Here is a 14,584-nt window from a genome sequence, read left to right as displayed (position 1 = left end):
TGTTTTATGCAAAGAGAAAAGGATGTACAGGAAATAAATGCCTTGTGTACAAAAAAATAATATGAACTAAATTGTAGTAATTAGCTCTTAAATTTTTCAGTGTTTTTTCCAAAAACCATAATTAGTCTGTGTCCATTCTCACTTTTCCTCCTTCAGTGTTCAACAGTAAAAACAACACTCAATAAAGAAGAGGGGGATTACATCCAAAAATAACACATCTTCTTGTGATCATTAAAATGAGAAAGTGGAAGAACAGCTGCTTACAACAAAATAAACACATTAACATCAGTGCTCTGCAGCGTGCAATCACAGAGGCCCAAAGAGACAGCTGTCTGCCTTTAATTACAATGACGTTCATCTGCTTTTCCACTCTTTTTGAGCAATTCTTACAACTTTGAAGACTTTTATTGTCTTTATTTGCATCTATGTGTATCTTAAATTCTTTTTCTATGTTATTTTAACTTGCATGTATGAATGTGATGCTCTTATTTGTATGGTTAAAGCTATGGTAAATATAGTTTTTAGAAATTAGTTGAATGTCTGCATCAACTAGTCATCCATTATTCCATTTTCCTCAAGAGGATCAGGGGTGTCACAACCTATCCCAGCTACGAACAGGCAAAGGCAGGGTACGACCTGGATGTGTCAGCAGTTCGACACAGGGTTACAAAGCAGTTAAGTTGTTGATTTAAATCCATCCAAACATGTCTGTCTAGACTTGTATTATATACAAGATTTAATTTAGATTTAATGAAAGACCTTAATCCACAAAGACCCAAACAGCTATTGGTGTAAACTGTTTAATACCTGTTGTTCCATTAATTCTATCAATACATGTAAATAATCAGTATAAAATACAGTTTGTCGTCTTTTCATGGTCATCAGATATGACCCATTTGGACGTTCAGAGGCTCCATAGTTACTGTGGAAACACTGTCATCTTCTACAACATTGATCCACCAGTAAAACCCATGAAGTTGGATCAATGACAGTGGATGGAGGTGTTTATTTTGTATTCAGTTTACTGTAAAAGTCACTTTGTCTTCAGTTTTGTCTGTTTCTGATATAATAAAATTCAACTTTAATGTGAGCTTTTGTGAACATCTACATATTCAGTAAATTGAATATAGGAAAATACCTGATTTTAACTGGAAAAACACAAAATACAGATGTCAGTATTATAATAAATGGCAATAAATCACTTAGGAAAGGTTAAATAGTGATGACAAATTAATTTGGGAACTGACACTAAAGTAGCGTGTAACTTTAGGCAAAATGAAGGTTCTTGTATAGACTTGTATGATTCCAGTGAATATTATTTTTACAGGTGGGTAAGGTATTGAATAATGGAGAGAAACATTATTTTGCAGTGTGTTATCATGTCACAGTATAGGTGATGTATGACCTTTTGGATATGAAATACCATCACATAATCTTATCCTATTTAACCCATAAAGACCCAAACCTCCACTGTCGACCAAAAGCATCTACTGATCTAAACTGCTGATCCACTAATCCTATCAATACATGTAAATAATTGGTGTAAATACAGTTATTAATTTTTTCATGGTCATCAGATATGACCCATTTGGACGTTCAGAGGCTCTGTAGTTACCGTGGAAACACCATCTTCTTCTACAACACTGACTGACCAGTAAAACCCATGGAGTTGGATCAGTGACAGTGGATGGACATATTAGGTTTAAGTTCAGTTAGTGAGAGACTGGACTGAAAAAGTCACCATTTCTTCATTTTTTTTCTGTTTTGATATAATAACCTTTGACTTTACTCCGAGCTTTAATGAACATTTACATAACAGTCAGTTAAACATGGGAAAATACACGATTTCCACTGGAAAAAAATGCAAAATACAGAGGATAATATTATGATAGATGGTGATAAATCCCTTGAGAAAGTTTAAATAGAGAGAAAAATTCATTTAGTAACTGCCACAAAAGTCACACCGGGTCCTTATGGGTTAATTTTATGTGAAATCATGTCATAATTAATATAGTGCTTCTTGAATTATGGCCAATAACATTTTTTTGTTTTGACTTGTCAAACTCGACAAACTCTCGACAAAAATTTTCAAACTCTTGAAAATTTGAAGAAATTCCCTCGAAGTGTTTACCAGACACAAGAATATGATAGATGGATAAAACCTAATATGAAATAAATCCAAAATAAATCATCCAATCAAACCACAAAACAGGAAGTTTTCCTCTCATAATCCATAAAACATAAATGTGACCTTAATGTATTAAAATGTAAATGCAAACCACCATAATCATCTGCTGTGAATTCTTTTTCAAAAGTGCCCTTGAAAGCAATCTCCATCCTATTTCTTAACATCTCTTTCATGCTCATAAACCCGTTGCTGCTCTGACCCTGAGACTTAAAATCATCCTAATGCACTTCACCTTTTTTGAATGAATGAATGAACGAACAAATTTATTTTTAATTATATATCAATCATTGTACTTTCTACATTAATCGTAAAAAACATAAAAACCAAAAAAGGAATAGGCTAGAAGCAAAAGCTTATTTTTTGCCCATCCTTTTCACCTAATACACTGCTTACATCAACTTAAATGTGTACAGCATCGAGCACTTCACCTTTTTCAAAAATATTCATTCTCTTTTACGCACATGGTTGGCTGATTATACAGTAAAAACATTTTAAACTTTCACAAGTTCCCTGGGGGGCAGAAAAAAGGATTTTGCTTTTGTGCAGCATATTGGTCCTTGTGAAAATACAGCCAACGATGAATAGAGAGAATGACAAATGTGGAAGAGGCCTGTGTTTTACAGGAATGAAGCTTAATTACATACAAAGCTGCCATTTAGAGTCCATTGTCCTGCCGAATGTTGGCAGACCTCAGCGCAATGTGTTGACTGCATCCTTCCTTTTTCTTTCTTGATTTGTTTTTCTTCTCCCATTTTGAGGGTTACACAGCAGAACCATTCCGAATCCTTTATAATTTCTCTAGTAATCAGTCTGTTCTTTTTTTGTAGCAAAGCTCTAATCAAACATCTCATAGCATCGACCAGCCAGAAACGTGTTATTTCGACAGAAATACAAAAAAACATGCAATTACTCCCAGAGGACCTGTCCCTCCTCTCCGCTACAGCTGCAGAAAAGAGGGCACTATTCCAAAACCAGCCCTCCTCCTTTTTCCTCTCTTTCCTTTCTTCTGTGTGTCAGAAAACAAGATCACCCTGTCTGCAGACTATAATGACAGTTGTTGTGTTAAAGAAGTGTTTTGTTTTTTTTTAAGTGTAGAACCATTCAGGAGAGCATTAGGCTGTGGGTCTCATCCTCTATTGAAACATCACCTGATATAATTACTGGGACTTTTTTCTATAATTGAAAATGTCATTTGTGGACTGGGTCGCATAAATATAACTTATAAAGGCCTTTTCTGGCATTTAATTGCATGTCACAGAGAACAAATAAAGGAAGCAATGTGACATGCCTTTATCCACTTTTTATCTCTTATAAAGTAATGTGTAATAACCAATACTGTGAGCAGAGGAAGGAGGGTTGTGTGTGTGTAGATGACACAAATTAGGATGTGAACCAAGTGATCGCTATTTTGAGACTACAGGTTTGATAGATCAACTGTACAGTAACAATAACGTGACGGGCAATCTCAAAATAACTGTGCCACAAAAGCAAATTATGACTTTTGCTTACTTGATGGCACAGATGAGTACAGATGAAAATGATCTCAAATATAAATAGTTCTCCCCTAAAACATGTCCTCATTATTTCCACATCAAAGAGAGTAGGGAAACACAGTTAGGCTTAAGACTGATCCAGACAGTAACGCCACAAATAAGATGAAAAGCTCCATTGAAGGAAAAAGTGTTGTATTAATTAGAGGCTCTTAGCTGCGCATAATAGAAAAGCGCAAACAGAACAGAGGACAAATCTGTATAAATGCATGTGCAGGATAAAAGGTTATTGATTGTATTCACTCAGAGGCTGAACTGGACTCACTTTCTATAAGTATGTGTTTTTGTAGGTACTCTATCTGGTCATGTTTTGCTGTTTTGTGACCGGTTGTTTTATTATTTAGTTATTTGTGCCTTAAAAGCTAACCTGAAACTTATCCTGAAAAATAATGTCACTTGCTTTTCTGAGAAGATAACACTTTCTAGCTTCTCGTGCCTGTAATTACATCTGAAATGATTCTTGATTCATACTGATAAACCAATGAGGCATTATATTATGACCAATGACAGGCAAAGCGGTATTAATTTTGATTATCTCATTACACAGGGTTTATACACATTTTTGAAGGTCAAATTCAAGCACTTTTAAGGGTCATTTTCAAATTTTTCCAGCACAGCACCTTATTGTTGGGGTAAAATACATATCTACAGGAATACATACAGTCGCGGAAAAAATTATTAGACCATCAAAAGTCATCAAAAACCATGGTTATGCAATCAAGCACTAACTCCTGTGTGTATCATGTGACTAAAGCAGACAGAAAAGAAAACATGGAATGCCTAAAAGCTCTGTTTTTGGCAGTACAATGCCATAGCTATTGATGTAACAACTTTATTATTTTGGTTATTATCAAGAAAACATGGAAAATGGCTAGATATCAGCTCAGAAATTAAACTATTATCAGCTATTTTTGTTATTATCATTATATTTGTCCAAACAAATGTACCTTTACTTGTACCAGGCATTAAAATGACCAAGAAATTGAAGAAAACAAGGGATGGTCCAATAATGTTTTTTTGTGACTGTGTACTCAGGATTATTTTTATAACAATGATGTACATTGTATTATGCTATAAATGTCTGTTTCATAATAGCAAAAAGTTGAGAAATTAAAGAAGAACACAAAGTTTTCTCCAAAGAAAGGAAGCCACTTGGCGTTCTTCAGACACAACCACACTGAAACAAAGCTTTAGATAAAAATGTACCAGGATTTTACCTGTGAAGACCTACTCATTTTGTTTTTTGACCTAAACTTTTATTCTTCAAATGTATCACCTCTCTGTGAGTAGCTGTGGTTGGCCATGTAACCTGGCAAAGCTCATATTAAAAATAAATTAATAAATAAATCACATCACATCACAGAGTTAGAATTACAAGCACTTAAACTCAAATTCAAGCACTGGAAACACAACATTGGAATTCAAGCATTTTCAAGGATTTCAAGCACCCGTATGAACCTTGATTACAATAAGGTCAGAGCATCTCTAAGTCTTGTTGTTCTTAACCAATGTAAAGTGGTTAGTACCAACCAAAAATGGTCTAAAAAATAATCAAATCTGAACCAATCAAGCGTCTATGGGAACAGAACATTAACACCACCTGTCTAATATTGCACAGATTCCCTGTTTTCCATAAAACCAGCTCTGACCTGAGAACTAGACTCCATCAGACCTCTGAAGGTATGCTGTGATATCTGGATCAAGACGATACCATAATGAAATAATCAATATTATTTCTACTTCTCCTCTCAGTAGTCACATTGTTATAGCTGATTGGTGTATTTCTGTTTTAATTATTTATTCAGTTTGTGTCTGTATTCATTGTACATTAAAGGGTATGTATTTTCATTATTGTCAAGCATCTGGGGAAAAAATGTGATTGTTCTTTGTTTGACCTCAGGTAGAGGTATTTCAGAAAGGTGGGTCTTTTGGAGGGTTCGTGCTTTGCTGTTATTTCAATGAAAATGTGACACAAGTAAAACAGTGACCAAATACTTTCTGTGATTTTGAAAGTGTTCACATTTTAACATTGTCAATAAGTAAGTATGTCATTCCTGTGACTGGGAATAATTCATTCAAGCTTTATTAAGGACACAAAACTAGGTCCATAGGATAAGATAAAACAAAAAATAATAAAAAATAAAATTAAATAAATTAAATAGTATAAATTCATATGTCGCTTATACAAAAAGGCTCGATTGCCAGTGAGACCACATTTGAGATGTAACCCTTACATAACTAATCTTGGGACATACCAGGGCTTTTACAATTGAGTTTGATCATTTTGTAACTCTGCACATGAATGAATAAATAAATGCCACACAACATGGAACACCACAATCCACAAACATCTGACTGTCATTAAGCAGACTAACTTGTAAATCTGCTTTGTTCCATTTTATCCGAGTATGTCAAGCCAAGAACCAAGAGTTCAAGTATTTTAAGTATTTCCTTTATAGAAATATAGCTGTGACCCATAACGGACTCTAGAAGTAACAGTTGGGGTAATCTTCAGAATTGTATGTGGTTTTCTTAATAATCTATATAAAGTTGTTCCATATTACTTTTTCTGTAATTAATGACCATTGATGGGCGCATATGTAACTGATTTGTTGCTTTTATTGTTTTGGTTTTTTTTAAGTTATTTTTTTACTTCAAAGTTTGAGACAACTAAACTAAACTAAATTAAACTAAACTAAACCTGACATGTCCCACAGTTACTAGACAAGTGCCAGTTAGGTGTTGCTGCATCCTATCTTTTTCATCTGGGCTCATGTTGCCATCATTAAGTGTCTGTTATACAGCATGTACTGTCCGGCATGACTGTAGTACAGGCTATTATAAACATGCTCAGTACGTTGTAAACGTGGTGCTCGTGAACGCACCCCTCCCACGTTGTTCCAGCGGTAGATTTGGATTGGACAGACCGGCTGCGGAAAATGGGAGACGACTTGGGTGACGACTGGTGGAATCATGAGGACAATTCAGGTATCTTACTGTTCTGCTAGACTTTAATTTTAGAGTGCTTTGAGCCTCGTGGTTTCAGAGAGTCTTGTGTTTTCAGATGCACGAGTTCTAAACGTTAGCGTGTAACTATCGCGAGAATTGCCTGTTGTTCCTAAGTGTTGCTAACTGTTAGCTAGTCATCCTGTAAGTTTCTGTTAGCTTTAAAGAACATACTATAGGTAGACGGCTAAAATACGTGCGAAATGGTGTAGTGACTGTATAAAATTCTTTAACTTATCGAAGTCCGGTGATGTATGGCCAAGAGTGAATTACAAATAATCACTGTGAATGGGGAAGCTATCGTTAGCTTCAGTAACTAACAAGTTACATTAACACGTGGGTTTGATGTGTCTGTGAAAATGTAAACAGTAACTGTAACGTTGCCTTTCTGTAGCAGTATCTGTGTTTTATATGTTATATAAGACTTAAACTTTCTCATCTCATGACTGTCTGAAGTAACAACACTACGCTACATATAGAAGTAGTTGATTAGTGGAGGCTAGCTGCGTCAATTTATACGCATTATGCGTATCAATAGAGGGCAGTGATGTACTTTAAGGACTGTTAAAGGATGGTGTGGGTTGACATCTAGTTGCATTCAGATGCAAAGTGTTAAAAATTCATGTATTTTCTTCTTTGCCCTCCCTGTCGTTCTTCAGCGTGAACAAACTGTAATTAATAAGATGTCAATTGATGCAGTGCTAAGTTTTACTCTCCATTTCACATTTTCATTTCTATGTATTTTAGTCACTCTTTTATCTATTTGTTTACCTCTTTGTGTTTTATGTATTGTCTGTTTTATCCTCTGCTGTACAGTGTCCTGAAAGGGGCTTATAAATAAAATTTATTATTGTTATTATCATTATTATTATTATTACTAGTATGAGTATGGGGTGAAAGTAAAACGTTATCATTCCTTAGACTCGGACTCAGTTTTATTGTCATTAAATCTATGGTACATGATAGAATGAAATGTAGTTACCCAGGTCTTGGTTTTAGCATTAGAAAATAAAGAATACAATCTAAAATAGAATAAATCGATGTCCCTAATCATTGATCATAATTTCGTTTGATGTACTACTGTGCTGTCAAATGACAATAAAGGAAATTCTGATTCTGAATTCTGATTCTAAATAAACGGTAGGTAGGGTAGAATAAAACTACAATAAAAAAAAATATGCAAGGGAAAAAAATTGAAAAAGAAAAAAAATAAATTCTTAATATGTACAAATTTCACAGTATGCAGCAACAGTACAGTTAAAGTGGTTGTGGATATAGCAGCAGTATGAGCAGCAGCAACAGTGAATAAAGTGTAGCCATATTCTCCTGCCTAAACATTACCCCTTGTGCCTACTAGTCAAAGATTTTAATCATGTACCAACTCACCAAGGACCTCCCTTGGATATTCTCAAACTGAACTGGAAACATGTTCATAATACCCTATAGAATCTTAAAACTTCAAGTACTTTTTAGTTAAGATTTATGAAGTTTGTAAAACCCATCTAAGTTAGTCATAAGGAACTGTCAAGGAGGGGTTAAAGATAGTGGCGATATTAAATTTTGAACATTGAAGATTCTTTGTTCAGTCAAACATGGTTTAGTAATTAGATTTTAGCAACTATTTGCATGAATACATGGTTCAAATTATACTTCAGCACAAATTTTAACTCAGTCCAGTGAAAAATGGCAACTGTTCAGGCGTAGAATGTGTATACTAATGATGAAAATTAGTGAAGGAAGCAAATTTAAATGACTCATAAAAACGTATTTTGGAGTAGCACTTCAGTGTTCTGCAAAGCCCTGTGAACTCAGTTGGTTTTTTTTCATGTGATTTTAAGAAACTCTTTGGCATGAAATGGGGAAAAAATTTAAATAATGTTTGGTTTGGCATCTATTCCAGCATCTGTTAGTTTTAGCTTTTGCATCGTTTAACATTCTGGATCACATAATTGCACCATATGTGTGTTCCAGTTCCCCCATGCACCAAATTTTCAGATTACGGGATTAATATTTGGCCTCTTAGAGTAGATCAGTAGAAGTTGCAAGTAATAAATGTTTCCGTTTTATTGTTTGCAGTGTGTTCTTGAAAATAAGAAGACATCTGCACAAAGAAAGTCAATAATTTTACATGACATGCAAATCATTTTCATTTGATTGTTGAATTTTATGTCAGGCTGCAGTGCATGTTGGGCCTGTTGGCACCCTTAGATCAGTGATGTCCTTTTCTCTGTCCTGCACTGAGACATTGGTTGCTGCTTCTGTTTTTGTTGTGTCCTTTGTGCATTGAAATCCTTGAGAGATGAGACCTCTGCAGAAATCCTAAAGGAATCTAATTACAAGAAAGAAACTTGTTGGTCCTTTTGAATGGATGATTTGGCGATGATCACATACATATTTACTGTCAATGCTTGGTGAGGTTTTGTGCTTTAGTTCTGTACTTAGCAGGTGATGGCTATTTACTGCACTGGTAGGCATGGGTGGTTCAGTTCTATCACCATGCATTTATTGATACCATTTTAAGATTTTAACCTTTTATGAGTTTAGTCATATAGAATTATGTACATATTTGTATTCATAGACATTTTTCAGCGGTTTCCTGTACCGCATTGGACTCTTTTCAGTTACCTCATCCTTGTTCACGCCTGTATCACATAAACAGCTGACAGAAAAGGCTGTGAGGCTGACTGAAAACTGACGAGACAACAAAGCCGAGCTGAAGTCTGTAAGATTGAGCATGGGATTGACTTTGAAGTATTAAGAATGAAGAGGAGATTCATGAAAGGAGTGTGACTTGTATAGTGATCTGTCTTTTTGCTAAAGGCTCACACTAATGACAAGATTTTCATGAGAGCGTGCTAAACTCTCCCTCAAACTGTCAACAGATGTCTAATGTGGTTTGCACCTTTCAAACCAGTGATGTGTGCTAAATGTTTCTTTGTGGTTGTCAACATATAGTCACCTGTTATGTCTGCTCTTCTTTCCAGGCTCTTCCAACGCAGGAGCTCGTAGATGTAGATTTATCTCCTCACAGGTCACAACAACAAAAAAAGCTATTTAAGAGCCTAATGTATTGTGTGCTTTTTATATTTTCCATGCCACTTAACAGTACATTCTGTGCTTGACATTTCATACTTACTTATTTTGACAGACAACTCTCATTTTTTGTTTTTTGTTTTTTTCAGATGTGTTACATTGCCTCAGATGACAGTTTTCTCCCAAGTTTCTGGGTAGTTTTAAACCTCAAAAGACAAAGTTCTTTGAAGTAAATTTTTAGTGCAACCTTTTTAGTCTTCCAGCTAGTGCGACTAAAAACTGAATTAATTTTGTTTATGTTGGACTCTACTGACATACCAACTAGGACACCAGTACTTGTGTCAGTCATAAATCTTGTAAAGCAACTATCAGCTAATCAATGAATTTTTAGGAGTAATTTAACACATTTTATATCATTACTTATTCATATGCAAGACTGAAAATCCCAAGCTACTTTTAAAAGTTGCATTCAAACTGCAGCCCATAGCACCACATACTGATTATGCAACTTCTCTTCTTCATCTCCCAGTGTGTGTGACATTTGATGCATAATACTCTGCATCTCTTGGCCCCTTGTCTCTACACTAAATCTGTCTGTTTTTAATAACGGTAAAAATACCCCCAAATGAAAATTAAACGAGGAGTTCTCCGGTGCATATTAATTCAAGCCTTAATACTTTCACACATTAATTTTGTTGGGATGGTAGATGGTAGAAATTTAGAGTTTACCCCAGCTCCAAAAAAAACTTTGGTCTCTTCAGTAATTACCTTTCTTCAGTTTGTGTTCAAATATGGGATTTGCCAAAAAAAATGTCCAAGTGCTGTTGTAGGTATTCATCAAAGAGCTGGGCATGATAAATTTTAAGATCATTGTATTTTGCTAGAACCTGTATCTTTATCAATGTCAAATCTTTTCAGCATGAATAAATAAAAAAAAGATTTAATGAATAAAACAGTAACATAACCAGTTTTTAATGAAAAGAAAAATAATGATGAAACAGAAATGATCAAAAAGTACAAGTGTAATAGTCATGAGCTCTTATTTAGCTTTTACAGGCACACAACATACAGGTGATATGAGGTTAAGTCAGTACGTCTATAATCACACTGAAAAGATCAAAAATACTGTACAAAGGGGTCTTGTAGAACAGACACTACAAAGCATTGTTACCAAATACAAAACATTGTTTTCTTGTTAGATGAAGTACATTGCTTTCCTCAACTAATTAGGAAATGTGACTTTGAACAAGATACAGAAGATTTATTTTCCCCTAGTCGCACAGTCCACTTACTGTAATATTTGAGGAATGTGTTGCTGGAGAGGTAGCAGGGGAAATAGTGATGCTGCTGGTAATCTTACCAACACCTTTTACATGACAACCATTGGCAAGTACTTGAGTCCTTTGTTCATGTCGGACATAGTATGGCCCAACAGGATGAGGGATGCTGTGGCTTACACCGTTCAGAGACTGGATATACGGGCTCCCCAGATGGATATGTATCTTATTATCCTCTGCGGTGGTGGTTATGCTTGGACTTTTATCGATGCTGTTGGACCTCTCATGTTTCCAGCTGCTCTGTCGCTCGAGAGTTTTGGAGAATCCAGTCTGATTTGTGACCTCTGATGGCTCTGGTGAACAGGTCCTGACTGTTACAATCTGTATGGGAGAGCTGTTGTGATCTGGAGTCACACAGCGTGACGAAGCTGGGCTTAGCACCCGAGCGATGGGTGATCCATTAAGAGAAGAGACACTGCGGTCCGGGCTTGAAGGGGGGCTCCTGGTATTGATTGCAGACAGGGCTGAGTTCTGAATGATGGTAATTCTCTGCTTTGGTGGTGCTCCACTCGTTGGGATGACTGCTGTGCTGGTGTAAGATGTCGCTGAATCTGCAGTGGGGCTGCTGATCTCTAGTGTAGCGGTGTTGAGTATATGATGTGGCGTTACTTTGATGTGCAGCGGCTGTCCTGGTGTGTGTGTTAACATCATCACCTCTCTATTACCCGGTTGTGCATCTATGCCATTGGCTCCGTGGCTGCTGTAGACACTAATGTTGTTATTTGCACTGTTCAAGCTGTTGAGGTTGTGGATGATAGTCGAACTGTCAACCTCGGCATTTTGGTTTGGGTCATCCTCATCATTATCCAGGTTCTGGGTATGTATTAAAGTCGCTTTGCAGTTGAAGTCATTCTGCAGACTATCCGCTGGCTCTGTTTGCACCTCTTTGCTGGTCTGATCGAGCTCTGCTCTGTTTGTGACGGTTGTCAGTTTTTTAATTTTCTTATGCCTGTCTAGCTCACTGGTCAGTTCATTCATCTCTCTTGCCAGTTCTCTGTTCCTGGCCTCTTGCTGTGACAGTTTTCTCTGAAGTGTGGAGTGATCTGTCTGAACTTTGCAGATGGATTCCTCTGTCCCAAGCAGCTTCTGCAGTTTTTCTTTCAGGGTTTCCACTTCTCTGCTCAAGAGTCTGGACTTAACCTGCTCCCGTTGGAGGCGGCAGAGCAGGAGGTGTTCCTGGTTGACCTCCTGTTTCTCTGCCTGCTGGTACCTGGAAAGCTCCCTTTTTGCCACTTCCAGCTCCTCAGTAAGAGCCTCAGACCTGCTCTGTTCTTCCTTAAACTGCCTTTCAAGAGACTCAAAGTCCTCTTCTACTTTCATAAGTTCTCCCTCTAAAGCTTCCTTGTCCCGGAGTATCTTTCGTAACCTATCTACTTCCTGGCTCAGTTCATTAACTTTGTTATCCTCTGTTTGACGGTGATATTTAGTGTTGATTGGAATAGAACTGTACCTAACACTTTCTCTTTTCTCTTCTTTTTCTTTCCTGTTTTCGAAGACTTGTAACCTTCTCTTCAGTATGGTTATTTTACCCTCTAAGTCACTATTCCTCTCCTCTTCTGTCTTTAGTCTCGCTTGGAGCTCATCCTTCTCCTTAGCTATGCCTTTAATCCTTTCCTCTAAATCTGCCTTAGCCTTTGCTGCCTGTTGCCTCTCCTCTTTAAGTCTTTCTGTCATAGTTGCCAAATTGCTTTGCTCATTTTTTTTGCCATCCTTCCTGCTGAGTTTTTCCTCAGCCTGTCTGAGTCTATCAGCCATAGTCTTTCTGTCCTCCACCAGTGCTACAGTCAGTGACCTGAGTTGGGCAAGGTCATGTTTAATCACAGCTTCACTCTTCTCCAGTCGGCCTTCCGAAGCCTCCAGCTCTCTCAGCCGCATCCTCAGATTGTCTAACTCACCAGATAGTGTCTTGCTAACCTCTCTCTCTCGCTCTAAGCTGCCTCTCAGAGAACTACATTCCTGTTTGCTCCTTCTTAAAGCCTCCTCTATCCTATCCAATTCATTGATTCTTCCATTTAACTTGTCCACCTCAGCTTTCAGGCTACTGCAGTGGAGAGCCTCCTTTGTTAATCTGCGGTCCAGATCTCGACACTGGTCACCCATACGTATCAGCTCCTCATCCTTGCCCTCCATTTCAACCACCCTCCTCCTCAATACTTCCACTTCTGACAGCAAGCTAGGGCCTCCTATTCCTTGCTCTTTGTCATTCAGCTCCCTGCAGCCAGTAGTCTTCCTCAAAACTGGCCCTTTTCCCCCCAGATCATCTGACTGATGCCTGAGAAACATTAGCTGCTCTCTGAGCTTTTGATTCTGAGTACCCTCAACATTTAGTTTAGCTGTCATGGTTTTGTGGCTTTTGTGGAAGATGGAAATTTGGTTGGGGTGCTCCACCTCTGCCTGTAAGGATTTGTGCTCCTCCTCTTTTGCTCTGAGGTAAGCAGCGCTGACCTCCAGCTTGATGTGGTCAGTGAAGGCAGTTAGTTCTGTGACACGATCCCTCTGTTCCTCCAGCAGCTCACTCAAGCATTGTTGTTCCCTTACAACCAGCAGTGCGAACGCCTTCAGCTTGGCTAGCTCCTCTTTTAGAGCAGATGCTTCTCTTTCACTTTTCTCCTCCTTTAATTCATGGTATTCTTTCTCCTTAACAATCAGGAGTTTAAGTCTGTAAAGAAAAGCAAATGATGAAACAGATTTTAAACACAAACTATATCCTGAGTTGTTCATTTCCAGCTGTTTTTGTTATCCAACAATTGTTGTTTCTAGCAATTATTTTCGGTCATGAAACATCTCAATACGAGGACATTTTAAATCACAGCTTCCTCCTGTCTGCATGCTGTGTAGGAACTGTGAACATTGTTAGTTTCTGAATCTGCATGAGTATTTAAATGTCTCATTTGTGTGCCCACCTACCTGTAAACCATACGACATGTCTTGCAGATATGTTAGTGCATTTCCTTGTTCTCCCTAACTTCTCTCTAGGCAGCATGCTTTCTGTAGGATGTTATGACTAGCACAGCATATGGTCCCTTGGCAGGGAGTGTTTGTTAATTAAGAAGTTCCTCTACCCTTGAGTACCCTCAACACTGTACCCGATCACCCTCCTCCTGTGCACCTTCAGCGCCACCCCATTTCCAGCTTTGAGAGGCAGGAATTCCCCCTGTTTCATAAGTAATTACAGACGACTAGATTTACTAAGTGCTGTCACTCCTCACCTTTCCCTAGATACATACCAAAGATGTGTAGGTATTTAATACAGATTGTTCATTTTGCATCATGTGTAATTGCATGCAAACTGTAATACTATTGGATTTTTTTTTAACTATCAAGAGTGCTGATAGTTTGGTATTTGTTCTTTTGGCCACAGTACATGGATGCATACTCAGTTTTTTATGTGCTTGTTTGCAATATTCTTGAAGCTTTTTGCCATCTTCAGTAGGTTGTATCATGAGACCTAAAATTCTTAGAAATGTTTT

At 37.3% G+C, this 14,584-nt stretch overlaps 1 protein-coding gene across 1 annotated transcript in view; it reads left to right on the top strand.

The window, feature by feature from the left end:
* Positions 1 to 6,632: 6,632 nt before the first annotated feature.
* cmss1 (cms1 ribosomal small subunit homolog) overlaps positions 6,633 to 14,584 on the top strand; it is a 37,422-nt gene continuing 29,470 nt past the window's right edge. Inside the window, exon 1 of the mRNA XM_030124660.1 lies at positions 6,633 to 6,726. Within this exon, the coding sequence (XP_029980520.1) occupies positions 6,678 to 6,726 (49 nt within the window). The 5' untranslated portion in view covers positions 6,633 to 6,677. The remainder of the gene's footprint in view (positions 6,727 to 14,584) is intronic.

The sequence above is a fragment of the Sphaeramia orbicularis genome, chromosome 21 (genome assembly GCF_902148855.1).
Source record: "Sphaeramia orbicularis chromosome 21, fSphaOr1.1, whole genome shotgun sequence".
Taxonomy (NCBI): domain Eukaryota; kingdom Metazoa; phylum Chordata; class Actinopteri; order Kurtiformes; family Apogonidae; genus Sphaeramia; species Sphaeramia orbicularis.
The sequence above is the reverse complement of the archived record's forward strand: the minus strand, read 5'-3'. Positions and strand labels throughout refer to the sequence as shown.